This window comes from Tauraco erythrolophus, chromosome 15, assembly GCF_009769465.1.
Source record: "Tauraco erythrolophus isolate bTauEry1 chromosome 15, bTauEry1.pri, whole genome shotgun sequence".
NCBI lineage: Eukaryota > Metazoa > Chordata > Aves > Musophagiformes > Musophagidae > Tauraco > Tauraco erythrolophus.
The window spans coordinates 21,971,835-21,995,826 of NC_141479.1; the positions used below are offsets into that span (position 1 = coordinate 21,971,835).

The following is a 23,992-nucleotide window of genomic DNA, read 5'->3' on the forward strand; positions in this document are numbered from 1 at the left end:
ATGCCAGTGAGCCTCTCCACGGCCCTGCGCATCGTTGGGACCAGCCTCTTCGCCTTGGCGGTGCTGGGGGGCATCCTCGCTGCCTACGTCACGGGGTACCAGTTCATCCACACAGAGAAGCACTACCTCTCCTTCGGGCTCTACGGGGCCATCCTGGGGCTGCACCTCTTCATCCAGAGCCTCTTCGCCTTCCTGGAGCACCGGCGCATGCGGGGCGAGGAGCGCCCGGTACGGCTGGGGCGCTCGGTGGCCCTCTGCATCGCCGCCTACCAGGAGGATCCCGACTACCTGAAGAAGTGCCTGCGTTCCGTCAAGCGCATCGCCTTCCCCGACCTCAAAGTGGTGATGGTGGTGGACGGGAACGGCCCCGACGACACCTACATGCTGGACATCTTCCACGACGTGATGGGCTCCGAGCGCTCGGGCAGCTACGTCTGGAGGAGCAACTTCCACGCGCAGGGCGAGGGCGAGACGGAGGCCGGGCTGCAGGAAGGGCTGGCCCGCGTCCAGGCGCTGGTGCGCGGCACCGACTACTCCTGCATCCTCCAGAAGTGGGGCGGGAAGCGGGAGGTGATGTACACGGCCTTCCGGGCGCTCGGAGACTCCGTGGACTACATCCAGGTGGATGCATGGGCCGGGCGGGCGAGGGGGATGCGGGAGGAGCGGGAACAGCCCTGCGAGCCCATGGCAGCACCTGTGTGCTTGGTGCTGGATCCAGCCCTGTGCACCAGCTGCATGCCACCAGCACCGGGGTTGGGGGTCAACTGCCACTGGGGTGGCCTGAGGGGTTGAGCCCTGCCCGCACCGCTGCCCGCCACGGTTTCGCATCACGTCCTCGGTGTGTAACCTGCGGCACGGGCAGGACGTGCCCCGTGCTGGTGTCACCCTGTGTGGCACTGCGTGGGGTGGCAGCCCCACGTGTGGGCAAGGGGTGGTGGCTGGGCTTGGTCCTACCGCGGTGCCAGCAGCCGGGGTGGGTGGTGAGGCTGAAGCGGCCCGGGGCAGCAGTGGCCGGGCACCGTGGGGCGCTCCGCTCCCTGCCACCGCCTGCCGGTCTCTGGAGCTCTGCCTCATCTCGCCGGCCACGGCTCAGGCTTGCCCGGCTGCGGGCTGGGCTGTCTGCCGGGCGCGCGTGGGCGGCGGAGCGGGGCTCGACGTTCCCTCTGCCCCCAGGTGTGTGACTCAGACACGGTGCTGGACCCCGCCTGCACCGCCGAGATGCTCCGCATCCTGGAGGCCGACCCCCGTGTCGGCGGCGTCGGCGGCGACGTCCAGGTACCCTGGCTGTGAGGGAGGGCACCCCGGGGTGGCGAGGGTGCCAGGGGGGCTGCAGCGGTGCCGGGGCTGACGTCTGTCCCCTCCCCAGATCCTGAACAAGTACGACTCGTGGATCTCCTTCCTGAGCAGCGTGCGGTACTGGATGGCCTTCAACGTGGAGCGCGCCTGCCAGTCCTACTTCGGCTGCGTGCAGTGCATCAGCGGGCCCCTGGGCATGTACCGCAACGCCCTGCTGCAGCAGTTCCTCGAGGACTGGTACCACCAGACCTTCCTGGGCAGCAAGTGCAGCTTCGGGGACGACCGGCACCTCACCAACCGCGTGCTCAGCCTGGGCTACCAGACCAAGTACACGGCTCGCTCCAAGTGCCTGACGGAGACGCCCACCCGCTACCTGCGCTGGCTCAACCAGCAGACCCGCTGGAGCAAGTCCTACTTCCGCGAGTGGCTCTACAACGCCCTGTGGTTCCACAAGCACCACCTCTGGATGACCTACGAGTCGGTGGTGACCGGCTTCTTCCCCTTCTTCCTCATCGCCACCGTCATCCAGCTCTTCTACCGCGGCCGCGTCTGGAATATCCTCCTCTTCCTGCTGACGGTGCAGCTGGTGGGCATCATCAAGGCCACCTACGCCTGCTTCCTGCGCGGCAACGCCGAGATGATCTTCATGTCCCTCTACGCCCTGCTCTACATGTCCAGCCTGCTGCCCGCCAAGATGTTCGCCATTGCCACCATCAACAAGTCGGGCTGGGGCACGTCGGGGCGCCGCACCATCGTGGTTAACTTTGTGGGGCTGCTGCCAGTCTCGGTGTGGGTAGCGGTGCTGCTGGGCGGGCTGGCCTACACCGCCTACAGCCAGGACCTCTTCAGTGAGACCGAGGTGGCCTTCCTCATCTCAGGCGCCATCCTCTACGCCTGCTACTGGGTGGCCCTGCTCACCCTCTACCTGGCCATCGTTGCCCGGCGCTGTGGCAAGCGGCAGGAGCAGTGTGGGCTGGCCTTCGCCGAGGTCTGACAGCGGGCAGCGTGCCGGGGCGACCGGTGCCGGTCCCCTCCTCGCCCGCCACCAGCCCCGGCACAGCCGGCACCGAGCCGTCGGGCGCTGGGCAGCGCTGAGCGCGCCCGCCGCGGCATTTCTGATCAAGTCTTGCTTTTTTTTTTTTGGTTGTTGGTTCGGTTTGGTTTTTCTTATTTTCATTTTTACGTACAAAGCGGGCTGGTGGCCGGGGAGAGGCCGAGCCAGGGCTGCTTGTCACCAGGCTGGGCACAGCCCCAGCGCTGCGGGGGTGATGCCAGCGTCCCCCACCATGCCATACCGAGCATCCCAGCATGCTGTGTGGAGCGCTGCTGGCTGGGCTCCCCCCACCCCACCACCGCGGCTGGGTCTACCCTCTACCCTTCGGTGCTTTCTACGGGGACTTCCTGGTCCCCCTCTCCACGGTGCTATGGCAAAACCAGCCCCACGTGGCACCGTCTCCGTCCGGCACTGTGCTGGCACCGCTGGCTGGTGCTGCCTGCCTCTGCCCCCATGGGCTTTTGTATGTGCGGGCACGTACCCACAGGGAGCCCCCCCGCGGCTTCCTCCAGCCCCTTGCAGGGGGTTCAGCTGCCCCAGGAGGGCAGCACGTCCCTTCAGCTTTGCCAAAGAGCCAAGGGGGGACCCTGGCACGCAGAAGCGGGGGAAACTGGGGCCGTGGCTTGGCCGGAGCCTCCGGCCAAGCCACGGCCCCATCATGCCAAGAGCTGGTTCCCAACCTTTCCCCTCCCCGGGGAATTCACCCAGTCGTCTCCCCTGGGCCCTCTTTTTTTTTTTTCAGGGCTTCAAAAAACCTTTCTACACTCGAGCGTTTCGATTGTTGTGTTTAATTTAATACGAGGTTTTTTAGAAGACTTTTGTAGCTCTTTGGTATTCGTACTTATTGCCAATGGTTTGTAAATCTATTTATTTTTTAACCTGCGGGGATTTTTTTGGTCCTATTTTGGAAAAGTCTGGTTTTATATCCTGACGGGTTTATGGAAATAAAGACTTGCACAGAGAAAGGGCGGTGTGTGGGGAAGAGGGGGTTGGCCCTGGTACCCCTGCCCCAGTGCCCTGGGGGGGATATCAAGGGAAGCCGATGCCCAGAGAGGGCAGCTGCCCCCGCAGCGGCAGGGGTGGTTTTAGAAGGGGACACAGAGTGGCAGGGAGAACCATCTGTGCCCTGGCACCACTGCGAGTCCCTGCCGCAGGCACGACAGGCAGAGCCGGCAGCACACTGGGAACTGCTGAGTCCGGGCACTGAGGGCAGCCCCTGGGGTAGGACAGCCCAGTGGTCTGTGCCCACCAGGATCCACCTCACCTGTGACGACAGATGGGTTTGTGCCTCGGAGCTTGGCAGCTTGGAGTCACTACAGCGGGGACAAATGACCTGGGAAGGGCTCTGGGTGCCCAGACACGGGACCCAGCACCCCAAGCTGGCCCCAGAGCCCTCCGGCTGGGGTAGGGACGAGGCCAGGGCTGGCACTGGATCTTCACAAGCCCCAGCTGCAGCGCCCGGGGCTGTGTGCCAGCAGAACAGAGCTCACAGCCACCGGCCCGAGTCCTCACACTTTCTTGGGCACGTTGGTGATGATGGGCTTGGGGCGAGTTTTGAAGAGGAGCTTGGTTTTGATGAGGGCGGTGACGGCGTAGTGGGCACGCGGCGCTGTGGGGCCAGGCTCGCCGGCTGCCTGCTTCATCAGGACAGCGAAGGGCTTCTCCAGCTGCACCACCTTCCCGTAGAGAATGTGGTGGCCCACGATAAGCACGGGGACGCCCTGGGGAGAGAAGCAAGCAGCAGGGGGTGAGGGCAGCGAGGCGCTGGCTGCCGGTGCCATCCCGGGGTGGCACGGCGGTGGGTGCCTCACCTCGCGGGTGTAGTGCAGGTCTCCCAGGACGCTGCCCGCCAGCCCGCCGCTCCGCCGGGGCTCGACCTCACCCTGCAGCTCCACCAGCACCCACTGTGCCAGGCCGCCGGCACCCCCGCTGCGGGCGAGAGAGGCGGGCACAGGGGTGAGAGGCCACGGGGCCGGGCGCTGCCAGGGCAGGAGCGGGCCCTGCAGGGCCGCGCCGCCCGCGGTGGCCTCACCTGGAGATGACGATCTGCACCATTCTCCGGGCCCTGCGGAGCACCGGCAGAGACGCGGTCGGTGTGGCGGGGGGGACGGGGCGGGCCCGGGCCCGGCTTCCCCCGCCCCGGGCCCCGCAGCCCCCCGCGCCGCCGCCGCGCAGCGCGGGTGCCCTCCAGCGGCCCCGGTGGTGCCGGCCGCGCTGCGCACCGGGCCGCTCCCGCCTCCCGCTGCCGGCCCAGCCCCGGCCGCGCCCCCCGCCCCGGCCCCGATCCCGATCCCGCACCAGCGGCCGGGCCGGAGCCGCCGCCCGCAGCGTCCGAATCTCCCGCCGCGCCGCGCTTCCGCTTCCGGCCCCCTCCGACCGCTTCCGCTTCCGGGTGCGCCGCGCGCACGTGGGGGCTGCGCGGGGCGGAGCGGGCCCGGTGCCGGTGCCGGTGCCGGTGGCGGGGCGGGATGGGGGAGTTCGAGGTGCACCGGGTGCGGTTCTTCGGGCTGGTGCCGGCCGGTGTGCGCTGCCTGGCCCTGGCCCGCCCGCCCGGCGGCGCGCGCCTCGCGCTGGCCCGCACCGACGGCGCCGTCGAGATCTACAACCTGGCCGCCAACTGCTTCCAGGAGAAGGTGGGGGCCGTACCGGGCTGTACCGGGCCGTACCGGGCCAGGCTGCGCCGGGCTGTACCGGGCGGTACCGGGCTGGGCTGTACCGGGCCGTACTGGGCTGTACCGGGCGGTACCGGGCTGGGCTGTACCGGGCCGTACTGGGCGGTACCGGGCTGGGCGGTACCGGGCCGTACCGGGCTGTACCGCGCCGGGCTGTACTGGGCCATCCCGGGCGGTACTGGGCTGGGCTGCACCGGGCCGTACCGGGCGGTACTGGGCTGGGCTGGGCTGTACCAGGCTCGGCTGTACCGAGTCGGGCGGTACCGAGCCGAGCTGTACCGGGCGGTACCGGGCTGTGCCGGGCCGTGCCGCGGGGTAACGGGCGTCCGTCCGCAGGTGATCCCCGGGCACTCGGCGCGCTCGGTGGAGGCGCTGTGCTGGGCGGCGGGAGAGCGGCTCTTCGGAGCCGGGCTCGGTGGGGCCATCACCGAGTACGACCTGGCGCGGCTCCGCGCGGGACGCTCCGTCGACGGCTGCGGGGGCCCGATCTGGAGCATGGCGGCCAACAGCGGCGGCACGCAGCTGGCGGTGAGCGGCACCGGGGGCTCTGCCACCCCGGGAGCGGGCGCGGTGGCGGAGGGAGGGGTCCGCCCGCCCCGCCGGGGCTGACCCCGACGCTCCCGCAGGTCGGCTGCGAGGACGGCTCGGTGAAGCTCTTCCAGATCGTGCCCGGGGGGCTCCAGTTCGAGCGGAACCTGGACAGGCGGAAAGGTGAGGGCTGGCGGGCGCGGTGCCCTGCCCTGCTGCCCCGGTGAGGGGCTGTGGGGCCGCGGGGGTCACCCTGGAGCTTCCCTACCTGCAGGGCGCATCCTGTGCCTCTCCTGGCACCCGTCGGGCACTCGCATAGCAGCCGGCTCCATCGACAGCCTCCGCGTGTTTGACGTCGCTTCAGGTAGCTTGTGCCCCGGGGTGAGCCCGACCTGCCCTGGGCACCGTCGGCACTGGCACGGCCTGTGTTTGGAGGGGGGCACCCTCTTGCCACCCCCAACCGTCCTTCCCCCGCCTCAGGCCAGACCATCCAGAGGGTCATGGTGAACTACCACGTGCAGAGGGTGAAGCGCGAGTGCGTGGTGTGGAGCGTCGCCTTCCTCTCCAGCGGCACCGTCATCACCTCGGACTCCTTCGGGAGGGTGCAGTTCTGGGACTGGGAGCGAGGGACGCTGCTGGAGTCGCACACTGTCAGCACCTCGGCTGCCCTCTCGCTGGCTGTGTCAGAGGTAGAGGAGCCCCCCCCAGCGCCCCCCAGGCAGCTGGGACCCCGTCCCGGCTCCTCCGTGCCGTTGGGCCGGCAGGAGCGGGGCTGGAAGCGAGGCAGCTGGTCCCTGCCTGCCTCCCAGCGGTGCCCTCTCGTTCTTGCCGGTCTGTGCCCGCAAACTCCATCCCTGTTTCTCTCACCAGAAAGAGGACAGCATCATCGTGGGCACCTCAACTGGGGCCACCTACCAGTTTCAGCTGTTGCCGGTGAAGATGGGCAGCCTGGAGAAGCGCTGGGTGCGGACGAAGCCCTTCCAGCATCACACCCACGACGTGCGAGCTGTGGCACACAGCTCAACTGCTCTCATCTCCGGGGGTAGGTCCGAGCGCCTTGCCAAGGAGGGCTTGGGTCTCCAGCCGCGGTGCCATACGGCTGACCTCTGCTCGGCCTCCAGGCCTGGATGCCCAGCTGGTGATCCGCCCGCTGATGGAGAAGGTGCAGAAGAAGGGCTACGATGCAGCACTCCGCAAAGTTACTTTCCCCCACGTGAGTTCCGCTCTGCGTGGGATGTCGTGCCTGGCGAGGCAGGCCGGCAGGGCTGGCTCTTCCCGTGGGAGAAGGCTGGGTCCCCTCCCTACCCTGCTGAGTGCCCTCCGTGGCCCTGGCGTGTCTGGAAGCTCCTGCCATGCAGCGGGCGAGGGGGTAGAAGGAAGTTGGCGAGCTTGTCTTGCTGGTCCCGCCGGGTCTCCGTCTCTGGGCTCCCATCCCACGGGACCCAGTCCTTCCTCTCCCCCGCCCCGCGTCTCCAGCACCCCGGGACATTTCAGCTTTGGCCCAGCCCTTTCTGCCAGGCCGCGGGTTCATGACAGTCTGCCCGTTTCTGCACGCAGCGACGCCTCGTCTCCTGTGCCAGGAAGGCCCGGCTGCTCCTTTTCCAGTTCTCCCAGCACCTGGAGCTCTGGAGACTTGGCTCCACCAACGAGACAGGTGAGTTGCGAGGCTCAGCTCTCCCGTGCAATCCCTGTGGCAGAGCCCGTGCTGCCCATAGGATTTTGGGCATGACCCATCCTGCTGCTTGGGCAGCGGAGGGGTGGTTTAGCCCAGACCCCTTCCTCCCCATGGCCCTGCGTTGGGATAACGGCCACGTGTTTTTCGGGGTGGCGTGTGCCTGGGCACAGGCTGCATGGCTGGCGTGAGGCTGCGCTCGTGCTCCCAGCAGATCAGGGCCATGCCCTGGGGCGTTCAGCCTCGGGGAAGGGTCTGGGTTCTCCCTTGGGTGCTGCTCCCCTGGGATCCCCGGCAGCTCAACAGGACCCGTACAGGTTCCCCGCCGTCACTGACGCACCGTGTGGTTTCTCGTTGTCTCAGGAAAGGACGGTGAGGTCCTTCCCGTGTGCCGCACGCCTGAGCACCTCGTGCAGCTCAAGAGCAAGGTAGGGCTGAGCCAGGGCCGCCCTGGTGCCAGGAGTGGGCTTGGCAGCCTCCACTCTCCATCTGACGGCTGAGCTGGGTGTGCCAGGCTGCTGGGAGATCTGGTGGGCCCTGCTCAGCCCCGCCGCATTTCCAGGGTCCAGAGCACATCTACTGCAGCTGCATCTCGCCCTGCGGCAGCTGGGTTGCCTATTCCACGGCCTCCCGCTTCCACCTCTACCGAGTGCGATACGAGGGCGACAGTGTCAGCATCAAGAAGGTGAGGAGGGTGATGGGCCACCCTGCTGCCAGGGAGGGGTGGTGGGTGGCTCTGGGGTCCCGGTGCGCTGACACAGCCAGCACTGCTCGTGGGGAGCGAGGGTGGCAGCGGTAGGTGGCTGCCAGCGCTGCTTTTTCCCTCCTTCAAGGTCCCCAAAGTGCCCAAGCTGCTGCTCCCAGCCTACCAGCTCCAGTTCTCCTCCGACTCTGGCAACCTCTTTGTCGCCTCCGATCGAGGCTCCGTCCATGTCCTCCAGCTGCTGGAGCCGGGGGGCTGCAAACACCTGCACACATTTCGGCCACCCTCAGGTTCGGCTGGTGGGGAGCTGGGGGGTGCTAGGGGACCCTGGGCTCCGAGTCCCCTCCCCGCTGCGGGTGCAGAGGGGTGTGCAGGGCTGAGTGTGTTCCCCCTTTCCTGCCCTGGGGTGAGGGGGTCCTTTTCCCCCGCCGACAGCCCCTGCTCTGTGTTTGTGCCGCCCTCGTGGCCTGGCATGGGTGGGGAGCTGGGGCACCCACGCTGGCGCGGGGACGCGGGTCTGGCTGTCCCCTGGGGGTGGGTGAGGGGCTCCTTGCAGGGCTGAGCACCCGTTACAGCCGGTGAGGGTGTTTCTGCAGGGTCCTCCGAGGCCGTTTACCTGCTGGCAGTGAGCGCAGACGGGCACTGGCTGGCCACGGTCAGCGGGGACTGGGCAATCCACATCTACAACCTGAAATGCTTCGAGGTAGGGGCACGTGCTGGAGGGTGCTGCAGGAGTGACCCCCGCTGCCCTCTACCCTTGGGGGCTGGGTGACGGTGGACTCGGGTCCCCTCCCTGGAAGCGATCGCTGTGTTCTGGGAGCAGGGCCGGGGGGTGGGTGTGTGGGAAGGGGGGGTCAGAGGCAGCCCCGGTTGCCCCTGTCAGTGTGCTGTCCTCCTGCCTTGCAGCATCACTGCATGGTGCCCACGTACAACTGTGCAGTGACGGCCCTCGCCATCCACCCTGGCACCAACAACCTCGTTATCGCCTACTCGGACCAGCAGGTACGAGCTCTCCCGGTTGCGGCACTCATCCCTTCCCCATGGCTCTCTCCTTGGCTTTGGGGCTTTTTGGCCACACCGCTTGGCAGGAGAGCCACAGCTCCGGGCAGGCACGGGCATCTGGCTGGCTTTTCGCTGCTCGCTGTCCTCGGCAGGAGCCAGTCCCCACGCAGCGCTCGCAGCCTGGCTGGAGCAGGGGCTGCCTGCGCACCAGTGTGAGGGTGATGCCAGGGAGGACCAGACCTCATGCACTGCCCCACCTCCCTTCTCCTGCCTCTCCAGCTCTTCGAGTTCAGCATCCCCGAGAAGCAGTACACGGCCTGGAGCCGCACGGTGCAGAACTGTGGGCTGCATAGGGTCTGGCTGGAGAGGGACTCGCCCATCACCCACATCACCTTCAACCCTAAGAAGCCCTCGCAGATCCTGCTCCATGACCTCTACATGTTCTGCATCCTTGACAAGTCCCTGGTGAGCCCATATGTCTGGTCGGGAGGGCTGGGGTTGTGCCCAGGGCATCTCGCGTGCCTGGTCTGGCTGTCCCTGTCCTCGCTGGGAGCGGAGGGAGGGCTGCACGGTGCGGAGGCGCTGGTGGTCTGGGCAGCGCTGACGTGTGCCCTGCGCTCTCCTTGCAGCCCTTGCCAGACAACAGTGCCCTCCTGATGAACCAGAGCACCCTGAAGCAGCTCCCGGAGACAGCCAGGCAACGGCAGCTCCACGCCTTCAAGATCTGCAAGAAGTTCCAGGTGGGTGACAGTGTCCCTGGGCATGTGCTGTGTCAGGGAGGGGGGCCTGGCGGGGGTGCCCTGCACCTGTGGTCCTCATGATCCCACTTGCTCTTGTGCCCAGTTGCTCCTGGCGCTGTACCAGCACCGGGTGCCCAGGCGGCAGAGCAGAGCTTGGTCTCAGTCCCTGTCATGGTGCAGCTGCTTGCCGTGGTCTCGTGGGCTCCGCTTGCCCAGCGGCTCTGGCAGCGCAGCCCCCAGGCAGTGTCCCTGGGTACGGCTGAGCCGGAGCCGGCTGGAGGGCAGGTCTGCGCAGCCGAGCCCGGCAAGCCGAGGCAGAGGGGGGCTGGCACCGCGCGCTCATCTCCCGTCCCCTCCCTGCCCCACAGCCCCTGCTCTTCGCGGATCTGCTGGATGAGAACTGCCTCGTGGTGGTGGAGCGGCCCATCATGGACATCAAGACCCAGCTGCCGCTGCCCGTCCAACAGAAGAAATTCGGCACCTGAGAGGAGGGAGAACAAGCTGCTCCAGCCGCAGAAACTGTGTGTGTTGCTTTCCTGGGGTGCTGTAGGAATAAACCCCGCTGTTCTGTAGGGCTGCAGGCTCGGGGCTCGTCCTTGCCCTGCAGGGCTCCCTGGTGTCAGAGCAGCGAGTCGGGTTGGCGCTGGCCTGAGCACGAGGACGCAGCCGCCTTGTAGGGGTCCCGTGCCGGTGCCAGTCCTCCCCCTGGGGCTGCGGGGACGAGGCAGCACCCCAGATCTCCCACCAACTCGCCGGCTGCTGTGCTGGGCACCGTCAGGTCCAGGTGTTGGCTTGTTCCTCACCATGCCAGCCAGCAGCCAGGTGGGTCAGTGAGTGCTGGGGCACTGTCTGGGGTGAGGGACTTCCATCTCCTGGTGAGCTGGGCTCTGGACAGACAGACGGCGACTGCTCAGCACCCATCTGCAGCACCCTCAGCTAGCTGAGCACCCTGTGCCCCTGCTCTGCGCCTTGGGGAAAGGCGCTGGCTCACCGCGCCGGAGCTCGCAGCTGCGTGCCGGTGGGATTGGGGTGTAGCGGGGTCCCTCCACTGGAAAGCTGGGTACCTCCTCCTCCAGCCCTTCCACTAACACCAGTATCCCACTTTCCAATTTGTGCTTGTACCCTCGCTGGCAGATGAGTCCTCGAGTCCCAGCGCGGGGGGCACAGCACCGCCCTACCTGGAGGGAGCTGGATTTTGGGGGCTTCCCAGGATTTCCTTTCCCCTTTGCACCCCCAAGGGACGTGTCCCCATCCCCGAGGAGGGGGCTGCGGGGGAGAGAAGGGGGGAAAAAATGGGGGTTGCGGGAGCAGCAGCCGCCTCGCCAAGGAGTAAAGGGGGAGCGCAGCTGGGCTGAGCCCGGGAAATGGAGCGCGGGGCGGGAAATAAAGCGCGGGGCGGGAAATTAAGCGCGGGGCGGAGCCTCATCGCCCCCCCTCCCTCCAGCGCCACCAATCGCAGCAGCGGCGGCGTGCGCCGCCGCTGCTGCGATTGGTGGCGCTGGAGGGAGGGGGCGGAGCGTCCCAGCCCCGCCTCTCCCCGCAGCGCACAGCCTATCACAGCGCGCCATGCGGGCGGGGGGGCGTGGCCACCGCGCCACGCCTCCTCTCCTCCAGGCCCCGCCCCCCTTCTCCCGGTGTACGGCGGCGGCGGGCGGCGGCGGCATGGCCGTGTGGACCCGCGCTTGCAAAGCGGGGCTGCTGGAGCTGCTGCTACGGGAACGTTGGGTGCGGGTGGCGGCGGAGCTGAGCGGCGAAGCGTTGAGCCTGACGGCGGAACCGGGAGGCGGCGAAGCGGCGGTGCTTAACGGCGTGGTTAACGGCAACGCGGAGGCGGCGCCCGGTTGCGTGCGGACGGTGCGGGTGGTGAAGGCGGAGGCGGGAGGGCTCGGGATCAGCATCAAGGGAGGTCGAGAGAATCGGATGCCGGTGCTCATCTCACGGATCTTCCCCGGGCTGGCGGCGGAACGGAGCGGGGCGCTCCGGCTGGGCGACGCCATCCTCGCCGTTAACGGTGTCGATCTCCGGGATGCCACCCACGATGAAGCCGTCCAAGCGCTGAAGCGAGCCGGGAGGGAGGTCATCCTCGAAGGTAACCCCCGCGTCCCCGATACCGGCCCCCGGGACTCCCTCCCTTCTCTCCCGGGTGCCCCCCCGCCTCATTACCGGGTCCCACGATACCCTGCTGCCGCTGTCACCGGGCTCCCGGACCCCTCCTTGGGCCCCTTTTCCGATTGCGGGACCCCACTCCCCCCCCCACCCCGGTCACGGTATATGTGTCCCCCCAAAAGTACCCCCAGCCCCGGTGCTGGGTCCCGGCGTGTCCGTGCCTGGCACAGGGACGGGGATGGGGTGTCCCCTCCCCGGCCGGGCTGCTCCGGCTCGCGGTGGGACGGGGACCCCTCCCGGGTGGGGACAAGGACGGGACACCTCTGCTCGCTGTGACCCCCCGGGACAAAGCTGGGGTCCCCTGGCTGCCTTGTCCCTGTCTTTGGGGACAGAGCCCCCGGGGTGGGTGCGTGTGCCCACCCAGGGAGGGCTGTGGCTCCCCGGGGGCTGGGTTCGAGGTCCACCTGCGTCTCCGCGGGCTCCATGCCCGCCGTGCAGCCGTCTCAGGGCTGGCCTGGCCAAGCCACCAGCTCCTGCCTGACCTGTTCCCAGCAGCCCGACAAGCTCGGGCAGGACCCGCCTGGCCCGGCGGCACGGGGCTCGTGCCATGGGGCACCGCGCCCCAGGCAGCTGGGAGGACACGAGCCCCTTGTGCTGTGGGTCAGGGTGGCCCTTGCAGGTCCCTGGTGCCACACGTGCCGTTCTGGTGGCGGCTGCCCATTCTCTGGTGCGTGGGGCTGCTCCGTGGACGCGGTGCCCAGCACGCGCTGGGCTTGCTCGCCTGTGCCCGCTTGGGCTGTGCTGACACCGGTGATGGGCACTCTCGCTCACCTGCCAGTTCCCAGCACGCTGCACCAGCACGAGGGCTTGTGGGTGGGCTCCCTGGCACAGCTGCACACAGCACGGGGTGGCCCTGTGTGGCTTGGCCATGGCTGGGTATTGGGCTTGGTGTTTAAACACCCGCTGGGTCGATGCCACTGTTGGAGGCAGCGAGAATCCCCACAGGACACCGTGCCAGATTCAACTGTCTCCCTGCTGCATCCTTCCCCCCACTCCTGGCTCATGCCACCCGGCCGTTTGATCCTGTCCCGCAGGAGCTCCAGCCTCGCGGCTTGTTTGTCCCTTGCTTCCGCCATGGGCACAGGTGCCGTGGCAGCCACCCCGTCCCTTCCTGCCGGAGCTGGCGTTGGGGCCACAGGGCTGCTCATCCGACGGCTGTGGCCGACTGGCATCTGCGGGCCTGGAGAGGAGCTGGGGAAGACCTTGGCTGCGCCATCCCACTCTGGCTCCTGGGCAGGTACCAGGTCTTTGCCCAGGCCTTGGGCTGGCAGTGGAGTGTGGGAGCACCAGCCCTGTGTTGGCACCCTGGTGGGGCTGGCAGCCCCTGCCCTGGGTGCTGGGTTTGACTGCAGGGACCCGCGCTGGGCAACTTCCTCCCAGGGTGCCCGCAGGCACACGACACGCTCCGGTACGCTGGGGAAGGGGAGCCCTTCCGCCTCTGCCGGGGAGCTGCGGGCAGAGATGGCAGCCAGCGGGCAGGCCCGGCAGCTGGCAAAGGGGGGGGCTGGTTGCAAGAGCTGCCTCACATATGAACGTGGGGAAACCTCTTCAATGTTTCCCGTTTGGGTGCCGGGGATCCTGACCCTGAGGATGGACCGATGCCACCTGGGTGGTGCACGGGAGCTTGGCCCCACGGTGAGGCCGATGCTAAATCCGGTGCTGCCGCGCAGCCGGAACAGCACCCTTCCTGCAGCGGGTCGGGCGCAGGGTGCAGGCAGTGGCCGGGTTTCCTTTGTGGTGAGCGTATGGGCGGGTGGCGGTGGCTGCGCTGGGGCAGCTGTGTGCCGGCTGCCAGCTCACCAGAAGCAGAAGAGATAGTTGCAGGTGCCACCGCTCCGGTGCCAGTTTTGTGCCTGCTAGCACAGGGGGCTCCGTGCTCCTGTGTGTGCTGTAGCTGCGTACCCCCGAAAGCAGGGAGCTGGCTCTGCTGCCGTCCTCACTGGCAGACGTGGTACTGGGCATCTGCTCAGTGCCAGGGCACGCCTCCCATGCGTGGGAAGCCCAGCTTTTAGGGAGGTGGTGGCTGTGCCCTGGCAGAGGTTGGCACTGGCACCGTGAGGTCATGGTGCGGCGGGCTGGAGGGTGCTGGGCTCCCGGCCGGCACTGGAGGCAGCTGCCCACATCTGGCAAACAGCTGCTGAGCGGCCCCACAGTGGGAGCTGCCGCCCCTGCCCTGCGGCGCTGCCCTGCCCGCCGGGCAGCGGGATTAGGGGTGCGCGGGGACGGCGGTAATCCCGGGATCAGCGCGGCGGGAGGCTAATATTAACTCGTTTGCTGCCCACAGCAAGGACAAGCGCCTCGTGGCAGCACGTCCCTACCTTGCCACGCCGCTCGGCTTGGCAAATCCGGTGGGAGGGTGAGGGGCTGCCCTCCCCGCTCACCGTCCCTGCCACCATCCCTGCCCACGCTGTGGGTGGGTAGTAGCCCCCGTGGCGGGGGTTTTGCCGCGGGCGAGCCCCAGGCTGCAGCAGGCGCCTGCCCACGGGACCGCGGTGTCCGGCAGCGGCACGACTGGCTGAGAGCAGGACCTGGGACCTGCCGCCACCATCGTTCCCTCTCCGGCGAAGCGCCGGTGGGCCAGCCGGCCTGGCTGCGGCGTCATGCCAGCCTCAGGGACACTTTTGCCAAGCGGCAGGGAGCTGCGCTTCGGGGCGGATTACAGCTTATTTGCTCTTTTTTTGTTGTTTGGTTTTAACTCCCTGCCGCTCCGGTGTGCGGGGACGTCGCTGTTCCGGCACGTTCCTCCTTCTGGGACGTGCTGCCAGGGCCCGGTGCGGGCAGGCTGCTCTCACGGCCCACGTGCTGGCCGGGGAGCCGTGGTGGGGGTGGCGTGGTGGGCAGGGGTCCAGTGCCAGCTGCAGGCACCGCGGCCTCGTCCGTGCTCTGGCAGGCGGCTCAGCCGGTGCTCCCTGACATCTCGGAGGCGTTGGCTTCCCCCGAGCGCGGCAGCTGGTGCTGGTGAGCCGGTCGGTGTCTCCTTCCTTCCTGCCTGGCCCGGAGAGGAGCGTGGAGCCGGGATGTCCTGGAAATCTTCCTCCTCATCCTGCTGCTGGCGTGCCGCTGGCAGGCGCGAGCAGCAGCGTGGGGTCAAGCCGCCGCCAGCGCTCGCGGCGCTGGAAACTTGGCGGGTGGCGGCGCGGGGGCCGGGTGGGTCAGGATGGGCTGCAGCCTGACCTCCTGCCCGGCCCATTGTGCTGTGCCGCCTTCCCTTTCCTACGCCCGCGCCGGCGACAGGGATGAGCCGCCAGCGCCTGTCCCCCGACGGAGACATCTCCGTTTCGGGGCAGGGTGGGACCCTCCGGGCTGGGTCCCGCTCCCCGGGCAGGTGCCCCCATTCCTGTCCCTGTCCTCTGCCCGTGGCGCAGGGCTGGGGGGTGAGTGCAGCTCCCAGGGGCCCGGGCGGTGCTGGTGCCACTGGGGGAGGGTCCTGCAGCCCCCCCCGGGCTGCTTGAGACCCCATGTGTGCTTTGGGGGAGACGAGACACCCCCATGGTCGGAGCATCCCCGGGGCACAGGAGCCCTGCCCGGCCCTCACATGTGTCTCCCCACTCCCCCCAGTGAAGTTCATGCGGGAGGCGACCCCCTACATCAAGAAGCCGTCGCTGGTGTCGGACCTGCCGTGGGAGGGGGCCGCCCCTCAGTCGCCCAGCCTGAGTGGCAGCGAGGACTCGGGCTCCCCGCAGCACCAGGCGCCCCGCGACCGCAAGGTCATCCCGCTGAAGATGTGCTTCGCTGCCAGGAACCTCAGCATGCCCGACCTGGAGAACAGGTGAGGGTGGGGGCTGCCCGCACCCCCCCCAACCCTGAGCCCAGTGGTTGCTGGTAGGGGGCACCTTGCTCCCCATGGACCCCCTGGGGCAGGGCTGGGGGCTGCCCCTTGCTGCAGCCATGCCCCCCACTGAGCTGTGGCAGGAAAACTGGGGGGGTTGGCCAGGGCTGGACTGGGCTGTGCCCCCCCAGGGGGTCTGGCAGCATCCCCTGCCTGCGGAAAGGGGAGTCCTACAAATCCCCCCGACTTGGCAGGGCTGTGCTGGCAGCTCCCCGGCACGGCCGGAGCTCCGAACCAGTGCGGCCAGTTTGCCGGGCTGGGGCATGCTGGAGTGGGCGCCACCACCCCCATCCCACCCGTGCCCGTGTTCCCTGGCAGGCTGATTGAGCTGCACTCGCCGGACAGCCGGAACACCCTCATCCTGCGCTGCAAGGACACGGCCACGGCCCACTCCTGGTTCACGGCGCTGCACACCAACATCGCCGCCCTGCTGCCCCAGGTCCTGGCCGAGCTCAACGCCATGCTGGGCACCGGCGGCACCGCGACCGGTGGCAGGGAAGTGAAGCACATCGCTTGGCTGGCTGAGCAGGTGCGTGTCGCCGATGCTGTGCTGAAGGTGCTGCTCTGGGGGATGGCGATGCCGACGCGGCTCTGGTTGCAGCAGCTGGAGAGCTGTGCTGCCAGCCTGGGCACTGGGCTCGGCCGCTCTCCCGTTCCCCAGCCGGCTGGCAGTGCCCTGGCAGAGGCAGCGCTTCCCATGCCCACAGCCCCCTCTCCCGCTGGGATTTCCTGGCTGGAGACGCTCATCACTCCCTCACTCTTCCATGAATTTGCTGCCCGAGACCCGCAGCCTGCCCAGGCACTGCGGTGAGCTCTGCCCCACGGGCTCCCAGCTCAGCTTCCCAGGATGGCCGCCCTCAGTGGCGCCTCACACGGCTTTACTCGGATGCTGCTGAGAGCCTGGTGACGCGGAGCCACTGGCTTGGCCTGGCCATGGGTGCAGGGAACGGGGTGCCTGGGCAGCAGTGGGCGCCTGCAGCCCCCGGTGCCCATCACCATGCCCGTGGGTCTCTGGCAGGCACGCCTGGATGGAGGGCGGCAGCAGTGGCAGCCGGTGCTGATGGCGGTGACGGAGAAGGACCTGCTGCTGTACGATGGCATGCCCTGGACCAGGGACGCCTGGGCCTCCCCGTGCCACAGCTACCCGCTGGTGGCTACCAGGTGGGCTGGGGGAGCTGGATCCACCCGCCTGTGGCCCCCAGGGACCATCTCCCCTTGGCCATGTCCAGCTCCTTGGCTCCTGCCACAGCTCTGCCTCCCATCGGGCGAACTGCTGGTGGACAGGGATGAGGAGCAGACTCCAAAATGCCCTGACCTTCACTTGTCCTCCCGCCAGGCTGGTCGGCTTGGGCCACCGCTCGCCCGCCCTGGGCTCGGAGCTCACCTTCGCCACCCGGACGGGCTCTCGCCAGGGCGTAGAGATGCACGTGTTCCGTGTGGAGACCCACCGGGACCTCTCCTCCTGGACGCGTGTCCTCGTGCAGGGCTGCCATGCCGCCGCCGAGCTCATCAAGGAGGTGACTGTGGGTGAGTGCCACGGGACGGGGGCCCCCTGGGCTCCTCCCATCCCTCCTGGGGCTCGGGGGTGCCAGCAGGGCAGGGGTGCAGCGGGACCTGGGGACGTCTGCTGTGATGTCAGGGGTCTGGTGGGTGGCAGGGGAGCAGGGGGTGCTGAGCCCTGCCCGTGCCCGCAGGCTGCACACTGGACGGGCAGGGGGTCCAGCTCTCCATCCACTATGAGGGTGGCTTCACCATCTGCCGCGAGGAGCCGGGCAGCCCCGTCCTCTTCCGCTACCCCTATGAGAGGCTGAAGATGTCGGCAGATGATGGCATCAGGACCCTCTACCTGGACTTCGGGGGCCCCGAGGGGGAGCTGGTGAGGAGGGGGCAGTGGGGCTGACTCCCTGATTTGGTGGGGGAGTGTCTTTGTCCAGGGGTGGCTCCTGCATCCCCCCATCCCTGCAGCATCCCAGCTGTCTGGACCCGCTGGCTCCTGCTGCTTGGGAGCCCCCAGCCCCAGCTGCAAGACCCCCACGGGGTTTGGCGTGCCAGTGGGGGGGCTGACTCCACTCTCCGTCTCCCCCCACCAGGCGCTGGACCTGCACTCCTGCCCCAAGCCCATCGTCTTCATCCTGCACACCTTCCTCTCGGCCAAAGTCACCCGCATGGGGCTGCTGGCTTAGGTGGCTCCGGCCCCTGCCCGCCTCCCCCCACTACAAACCAGCTGGGCAAAGTGGAGGGACCCCCCCCCCGGCCCCTCCTGCCCCACCAGTGCCTTGCCAGGGCCAGGACTCGCTGCCCTGAGAGCCGCCGGGGATACGGCAGGACGGCTGCCCTGGGAGGGGTGAGCCTCTCCTGCTCCGCGCCGGCTGTCCTGGCCCCCCTGGTGCCGGGGGGGGGGCTGGGGCACAGACACCAGCTTTAATGCCCCTGGGCCTGAAGCCATCACTGATCTCACCACCTGTGCCTTGGAGCGGGGCGAGCCCGGTCCCGATGCCTGGGGGACCCTGGGTGCTCCCCCCGTGAGCCAGCACCTTCCCTGCCTTGGGGCTCCCCCAAAAAGGGTCACGTTGTCCCTGCCTGGGATGGGGCTTGTGCCGTGGGGCCCCCCCAGCGCTGCAGCATGGGGTCCCCTGGCCCCGCTCAGCAGGGGGGGACACACACTTGTCTTCCTCGGGGCACTCACGGGTACAAAAGGGGCAGCCCCGGGGTGCTGGTCCCCGTGGCGCACCCTACGGTGCAGCAGGGGCTCGCCCCCCACCCCCTGCACCCGCTGCTGCCCGCGGGCCTGGGGCAGGGTGCGGCACAAGCCCCCAGACCTCCCAAAGCCAGAACACAAATGTGTCTCTGCTGCCCTGGGAGGGGCTGGGGCTTCGTGGGGACCCCACGACCCTCCCACATGCTGCAGCCTGTGCCCCCCGCCCTGGAGCTGCGGTGTGGGTCCGGCCCTGTTGCTGCCAGGTTTGGGGCAGGACGTGTAGATTGATGCACTTTCGCTTTTTGTACTTTCTCTCCCCCCCAGGGGAGCAGCTCCCGCACCCCGGCGTGCTGGGGGGAGCCCCGGGCACGGTGGGAGCTGGACCCCCAGGGCCCCCCCGGCTGAGGCTCCGTTACCCCCCTCAGCCAAACTCCTCTGCACACTTTTCTGCTTCTCGTGCGGCTGCACGGGCCGGGGGGTCCCGGGGGGTGCCAGGGGGTGCCGCGGGGTGCGGGACCCCCAGCCCGGCGTCGTGGCTCGCACACAAGCACTACAGGTGGCCCTTCCCGGCGCCGGGAGCCGCACGCCCCTTCTATTTTTGTATTCTTTGTAAATCGCTATTTATATCAGATCGCCTTGGCGGGGGGCTCGAGTCTCATTCCGGGGGTGCCCGGGTTGCGGCGGTGGGTGCCGGAGGGGGGCTGTGGGTAGCACGGGGTGGGTGTCGCAGCGTGTGTGTCTGCTGGGATGGGGCACTTAATTCCCAGTACAGCACAGGGAGGGTGGGTATTGAGAGACTGGGATGTGCTGGGCAGACCCCGGCACGGGGATGCTGGGGACGGCTGGGGGAGTTCAGCCCGGGGATGGGCGGGCTCGGGGTGGGGGGCTCATCCGTGGGCACAGATACCCGCACGTGTTCGGGGGGCTGGAGCCGGGAGCACGGCCGGGACAGGGCGCTGGGCAGCGGTGTCGCCTGGGGGGCAGCGCCGGTCCCGGTGCCGTCCGGCGCCCCCGCGGGCAGCGGGGCCATGGGGGCACCGAGCAGGAGCGGGGCTGCGCTGCTCCGGGGGCTGCTGCCGGCCCGGGACCCCCGCCCGGAGCCCGGGGCCCCCCCGGCGGGGGGGGCGTGTCCCGGCGAGGCCCCGCCCCGCGCCGGCGCGCACAGCCGCAGTCGCGGGCGGTCCCGCGGGCCCCGCCGCCGCCGCCGCCGGGCCGGGCCGCGCCAGGAGCGGCGACACCGGGCGATGAGATGACAACGTCCACCCTGCAGGTAGGGCGGGCGGCGCGGGGGCTGCCGCAGCCGGGCCCCGGCCCCCCGCCTGCCCCGGCCCGGGCCCTGGCGGCGCCTCCGCCCGCCCCGCTGCGAGGCCGCGCCCGGGAGGCCTCGCCCGCCGCCGGTGCCGATCGGGGAAGGCCTCGCTCTGCCCGGTGCCGGGCCCCGCCGAGGCGGCCTCCCCCTGCCCCGCGCCCGGCCGGGGCGGTGGGGAGGAAGGAGGGCCCCGTCCCGCCGGAACCCGCCGCGAGTGGGCCCGGCCCGGCCCCCCGGGGGTGGGGGAGGGCCCCGTCCTGCCCGGGCGCCGGTGTGCCGCTCACCGCCGCGCTCCCCCCGCCAGAAAGCCATCGACCTGGTCACCAAAGCCACCGAGGAGGACAAGGCCAAGAACTACGAGGAGGCGCTGCGGCTCTACCAGCACGCCGTGGAGTACTTCCTGCACGCCATCAAATGTGAGACGGGGCCGGGGGTGGGGGGGGGGGGGGGGTGGGGGTCCGGGGGGGCTGCGGCGCCGGCGGCTGCGACACGGGGCCACGGGCGATGCCGGCGGTGTCCCTGCAGATGAGGCGCACAGCGACAAGGCGAAGGAGAGCATCCGGGCCAAGTGCGTGCAGTACCTGGACCGGGCGGAGAAGCTGAAGGAGTACCTGCGCAGCAGGGACCGGCAGGGCAAGAAGCCCGTCAAGGAGGCCCAGAATGACACCAAGGGGTGCGTGGGGCTGCGAGGGGAGCCCCCCTGCCCGGCGGCAGAGCTGGCAGGACCCTGCTGCCACCTTGGGGCTGGCCCCACTCCTGACCCGTGTCCCCTCTCCGCAGGAGCGACAGTGACAGCGAAGGCGAGAACCCCGAGAAGAAGAAGCTGCAGGAGCAGCTGATGGGTGAGGGGCTGCGGTGGGCATGGCGGGCATAGCTGGGCTGGCTGGGGGATGCCCGGACGGCTGTCGTGAGGGGTGGCTGCAGGGAGGGGGACAGGCGGTGGGACTGGGGCCCAGGGGAGCCCCCAGACCACGCTCTGTGCTGAGGGGCAGTGGAGCTGGCATGAGGGGGTGGGTTTGGTGGGACAGAGGTGTAGGGAGGGTGGGGGCTCCGGCTCTCGTGGCTCTCGGCAGACGTCAGGAGCACGGTGCCCGTCTCCACAGGGCCTCATGAGCCACCCCCTCGCAGGTGCCATCATGATGGAGAAGCCCAACGTGCGGTGGAGTGACGTGGCTGGCCTAGAGGGAGCCAAGGAAGCCCTGAAGGAAGCCGTGATCCTGCCCATCAAGTTCCCGCACTTATTTACTGGTGAGTGTCACAGCACCGTCGTGGCTGCTGCTCACCCATGGAGGAGGTGCTGCGGGGTGGCAGGTGAGGTGAGCGTGCGCAGGGAGGTGACCCCGAGCAGCGGGAACGCGTGTCCCTGTGGGCCTGTGCCCACCCGGCGTGCGCAAGGGCGAGGGAGCCGTGACGCTGGCCTCTGTCACAGGGAAGCGCACGCCTTGGCGAGGGATCCTGCTCTTTGGGCCCCCTGGCACCGGCAAGTCCTACTTGGCCAAGGCCGTGGCCACCGAGGCCAACAACTCCACCTTCTTCTCCGTGTCGTCCTCTGACCTGATGTCAAAGTGGCTGGGAGAGAGCGAGAAGTAAGCTGGCAGCGGGGACGTGTGGCTGCTGCAGGTTGGCTCCCGATGTTCCCGCCAGCTGGGCTGGCAGTGCCAGAGCTCTGGCTGGGGTAGAGGAGCCACCAGGACTGGTGAACCCCGTTAACATGGGTAACGGGTCCTAAGGGAGAGCATGGGCTCTCAGGAGGCTCCGCAGCCTGGGGATGGCCCCTCTGGCATGGTGCTCTCTGCCTCAGTGCCAGCGCAGGGCTCCTGGGGCGGGCAGGGGCAGGAGGAGCCGGCCGTGTGTGGGGCTCCTCGTGAGCCCTGGGTGCCGTTGGCGCTCTGGAGGGTCCCTGAGCGGGAGCCCTGTCCCCTGCTTTGTTGCCAGGCTGGTGAAGAACCTCTTTGAGCTGGCGCGGCAGCACAAGCCTTCCATCATCTTCATCGACGAGGTGGACTCGCTGTGCGGCTCCCGCAACGAGAACGAGAGCGAGGCGGCCCGGCGCATCAAGACAGAGTTCCTGGTGCAGATGCAGGGTGCGTGCGGCGTCCGCGGTGGGACGAGCCGGCCCGGTGTGGGGAGGGGGAGCCTGGGGAGGCGGCGGGGGGAGCAGGGTGGGGGCGGGCAGGTGTGGGAGAAGCTGCTGGATGCCTGCGTCCCACCATTCCCCGGGATTGCTCTGAGCTGTCCGCCGGCCGTGTCTCTGGGCAGGTGTGGGCAACAGCAGCGATGGGATCCTGGTGCTGGGTGCTACCAACATCCCCTGGGTGCTGGACTCGGCCATCAGGAGGAGGTGAGTGGGACACAACCACCCCTGTGCTCCCGGAGCCATGGCGCCGTGCTCTGGCAGCCTGGGGCTCACCTCCCTGCCCGGTGGTGCCACATGCAGGTTCGAGAAGCGGATCTACATCCCTCTGCCCGAGGAGGCGGCCCGTGCCCAGATGTTCAAGCTGCACCTGGGCAACACCCCGCACTGCCTGACCGAGGCCAACATCCAGGAGCTGGCCCGCAAGACGGAAGGCTACTCGGGCGCCGACATCAGCATCATCGTGCGGGACGCCCTGATGCAGCCTGTGCGCAAGGTGCAGTCGGCCACGCACTTCAAGAAGGTGAGGGGGGGGCCGCTTCCAGATTGGGGGGGTCATCCCTGAGGGGCCCCCACAGCTGGTGTTGGTGCCGTGGCACCCGTTCCACCCATGCCGCCCGGCTCTGCCACAGGTCCGTGGCCCCTCCCGCACCACCCCTGGCACCTTCGTGGACGACCTCCTGACTCCGTGTTCGCCCGGCGACCCGGGCGCTACCGAGATGACCTGGATGGAGGTGCCCAGCGACAAGCTGATGGAGCCCATCGTCTGCATGGTGAGCGTGGCTGTGGCGGTGGCATGGGGCCGGGCACCCGTCCTGCGGGGTGGAGGCACAGCAACGCTGCTGCCCTGGCCCCGCCGGTTCCCTGGCTCCTGTTTCCAAGCCAAGGGCAGGGCTGTGGCTCCTGGGGGTGTCCCTGTGCCCCCAGGGCAGGGCTGGGCACTAGGGCAGGACCTGGGCTCCTCTGGGCGGCTCGCCACCCGCTGTGCCCAGTCTCAGCTGCCCCCCGATCCCTGTGTTGCAGTCGGACATGCTGCGCTCGCTGGCCACCACCCGCCCCACCGTGAACGCCGACGATCTGCTGAAGGTGAAGAAATTCACGGAGGACTTTGGCCAGGAAGGTTAAGGGGGTGGTGGTGGGGGGGCAAGCGTAGGGCTGGGGCGGTCATGTCGGCCGTGCCGCTGCCACTGCCGCCCCAGCCGTGCCAAACAGGTTTGTCTTCTGCTCATCACTCACCCCATTGCACTGCAGCACCCAGGGGGGCGCGGGGGGCACAGGCCGGGGGGGCTGACACTAGCGGGGTGGGGAGGGGAGGGGGGGGCCAGCCAAGCATGGCCTGGGTGGCCAGGTGCTCCCCCTGACTGCACCCCACTCTTCCTCCTGCTCTTTTTTTTTTTTATTTTTTAAATTAATGCTGCTTTGGGTTCTTCTGTCTTGTTTATATGAAAATAAAAACAATCCAAAAGCTTCAGCCGGTGCCCAGCCCCTGCCCACGGCTCTGACCGCACCGGGGGGCCCTGCCCGGTGCCCCCCAGCACCACAGCCCCCACTTCGAGGCAGGAGGCCCTGTCCCGAGGTGGGGTGTGGGACTCCCCACGCTCCAGCCCTCCTGGAGAGCTCCGTGCCCACAGCAGGGGGGTGTGGGGCTGCTCAGGGCTGTCCCGCCCATGAGCATGTGGTACTCCGAGCTGCCCCCAGCACTGAGACGAGCCTGGCAGGCTCCTGCCAGCCAGTGCCCTCCAGCCTGGCTGCGGCAGCCAGCAGTCTGCGTTGCCCTGCGCAGTCCGGGCTTAGCGCTGCTGCCCCCTCCTCAGCCCCATCCTGGTGCCTCCCATGGTGCCCAACTGAGGGCCCTGGCTGCTGCCCTCCACCGTGGCACCTTGCCCAGCACCTGCCGCAGCCCACGCAGCACCGCTGGGTCCCAAATAAACCCCAGGAGAGGGGAATCCCCCCGCCCAACATCCCCCCTGGCAGCAGCACTTGTTCCTAGGCCCACAGAACAATTTCAGGTGCCAGAGCCAGACTCGTGGGTCTGTGCCCCCCGCCGCTGGCCCCGGAAGGCGCTGGGCAGGGGCTGTGCAGGCCCGGGGGTGGCAGGGAAGGGTGGCAGGAAGGGGCAGGAACCGCACTGAGTCCTCACCGCGTGTATTGGCTGCAATAAAGCTGAGTGGGAGCCCCCCAGGGCCGCG

At 68.8% G+C, this 23,992-nt stretch overlaps 5 protein-coding genes across 7 annotated transcripts; 4 read left to right on the forward strand and 1 right to left on the reverse strand.

The window, feature by feature from the left end:
- On the forward strand, positions 1-2,290 carry HAS3 (hyaluronan synthase 3). The gene is made up of 3 exons (XM_086621040.1): positions 1-621; positions 1,174-1,275; positions 1,367-2,290. Exons 1-3 carry the CDS (start codon positions 1-3, stop codon positions 2,288-2,290), a joined length of 1,647 nt encoding a protein of 548 aa, XP_086477166.1.
- Positions 2,291-3,858: 1,568 nt separating this feature from the next.
- Positions 3,859-4,405, reverse strand: CHTF8 (chromosome transmission fidelity factor 8). The gene is made up of 3 exons (XM_086621212.1): positions 4,383-4,405; positions 4,162-4,279; positions 3,859-4,071 (listed from the first exon to the last, which is right to left on the reverse strand). Exons 1-3 carry the CDS (start codon positions 4,403-4,405, stop codon positions 3,859-3,861), a joined length of 354 nt encoding a protein of 117 aa, XP_086477338.1.
- Positions 4,406-4,818: 413 nt separating this feature from the next.
- Positions 4,819-10,199, forward strand: UTP4 (UTP4 small subunit processome component). Its single transcript, XM_086620929.1, has 16 exons — positions 4,819-4,983; positions 5,359-5,550; positions 5,649-5,733; positions 5,825-5,914; positions 6,031-6,239; positions 6,421-6,592; positions 6,672-6,763; positions 7,108-7,204; positions 7,586-7,650; positions 7,785-7,907; positions 8,056-8,215; positions 8,522-8,628; positions 8,832-8,927; positions 9,207-9,392; positions 9,557-9,667; positions 10,036-10,199. The coding sequence occupies exons 1-16, from the start codon at positions 4,819-4,821 to the stop codon at positions 10,150-10,152; spliced, it is 2,067 nt and encodes a 688-aa protein (XP_086477055.1). The 3' UTR covers positions 10,153-10,199.
- A 1,115-nt stretch (positions 10,200-11,314) lies between these two features.
- On the forward strand, positions 11,315-17,845 carry SNTB2 (syntrophin beta 2). Of its 3 annotated transcripts, XM_086620699.1 has the most exons (8): positions 11,330-11,756; positions 15,392-15,602; positions 15,901-15,909; positions 15,972-16,191; positions 16,681-16,823; positions 16,999-17,189; positions 17,357-17,538; positions 17,753-17,845. In XM_086620699.1, exons 1-8 carry the CDS (start codon positions 11,330-11,332, stop codon positions 17,843-17,845), a joined length of 1,476 nt encoding a protein of 491 aa, XP_086476825.1. The 3 variants fall into 3 exon arrangements, with proteins under 3 accessions (XP_086476826.1, XP_086476825.1, XP_086476824.1); XM_086620700.1 differs by lacking the exon at positions 15,901-15,909 and having other exon boundaries at positions 11,315-11,756; positions 15,981-16,195; positions 16,697-16,823; XM_086620698.1 differs by lacking the exon at positions 15,901-15,909 and having other exon boundaries at positions 15,981-16,191.
- A 1,731-nt stretch (positions 17,846-19,576) lies between these two features.
- Positions 19,577-22,951, forward strand: VPS4A (vacuolar protein sorting 4 homolog A). Its single transcript, XM_086620701.1, has 11 exons — positions 19,577-19,630; positions 19,974-20,085; positions 20,195-20,342; positions 20,450-20,511; positions 20,798-20,917; positions 21,099-21,255; positions 21,605-21,753; positions 21,929-22,010; positions 22,107-22,326; positions 22,436-22,576; positions 22,827-22,951. Exons 1-11 carry the CDS (start codon positions 19,610-19,612, stop codon positions 22,926-22,928), a joined length of 1,314 nt encoding a protein of 437 aa, XP_086476827.1. The 5' UTR covers positions 19,577-19,609; the 3' UTR covers positions 22,929-22,951.
- The last annotated feature ends 1,041 nt before the right edge of the window (positions 22,952-23,992 follow it).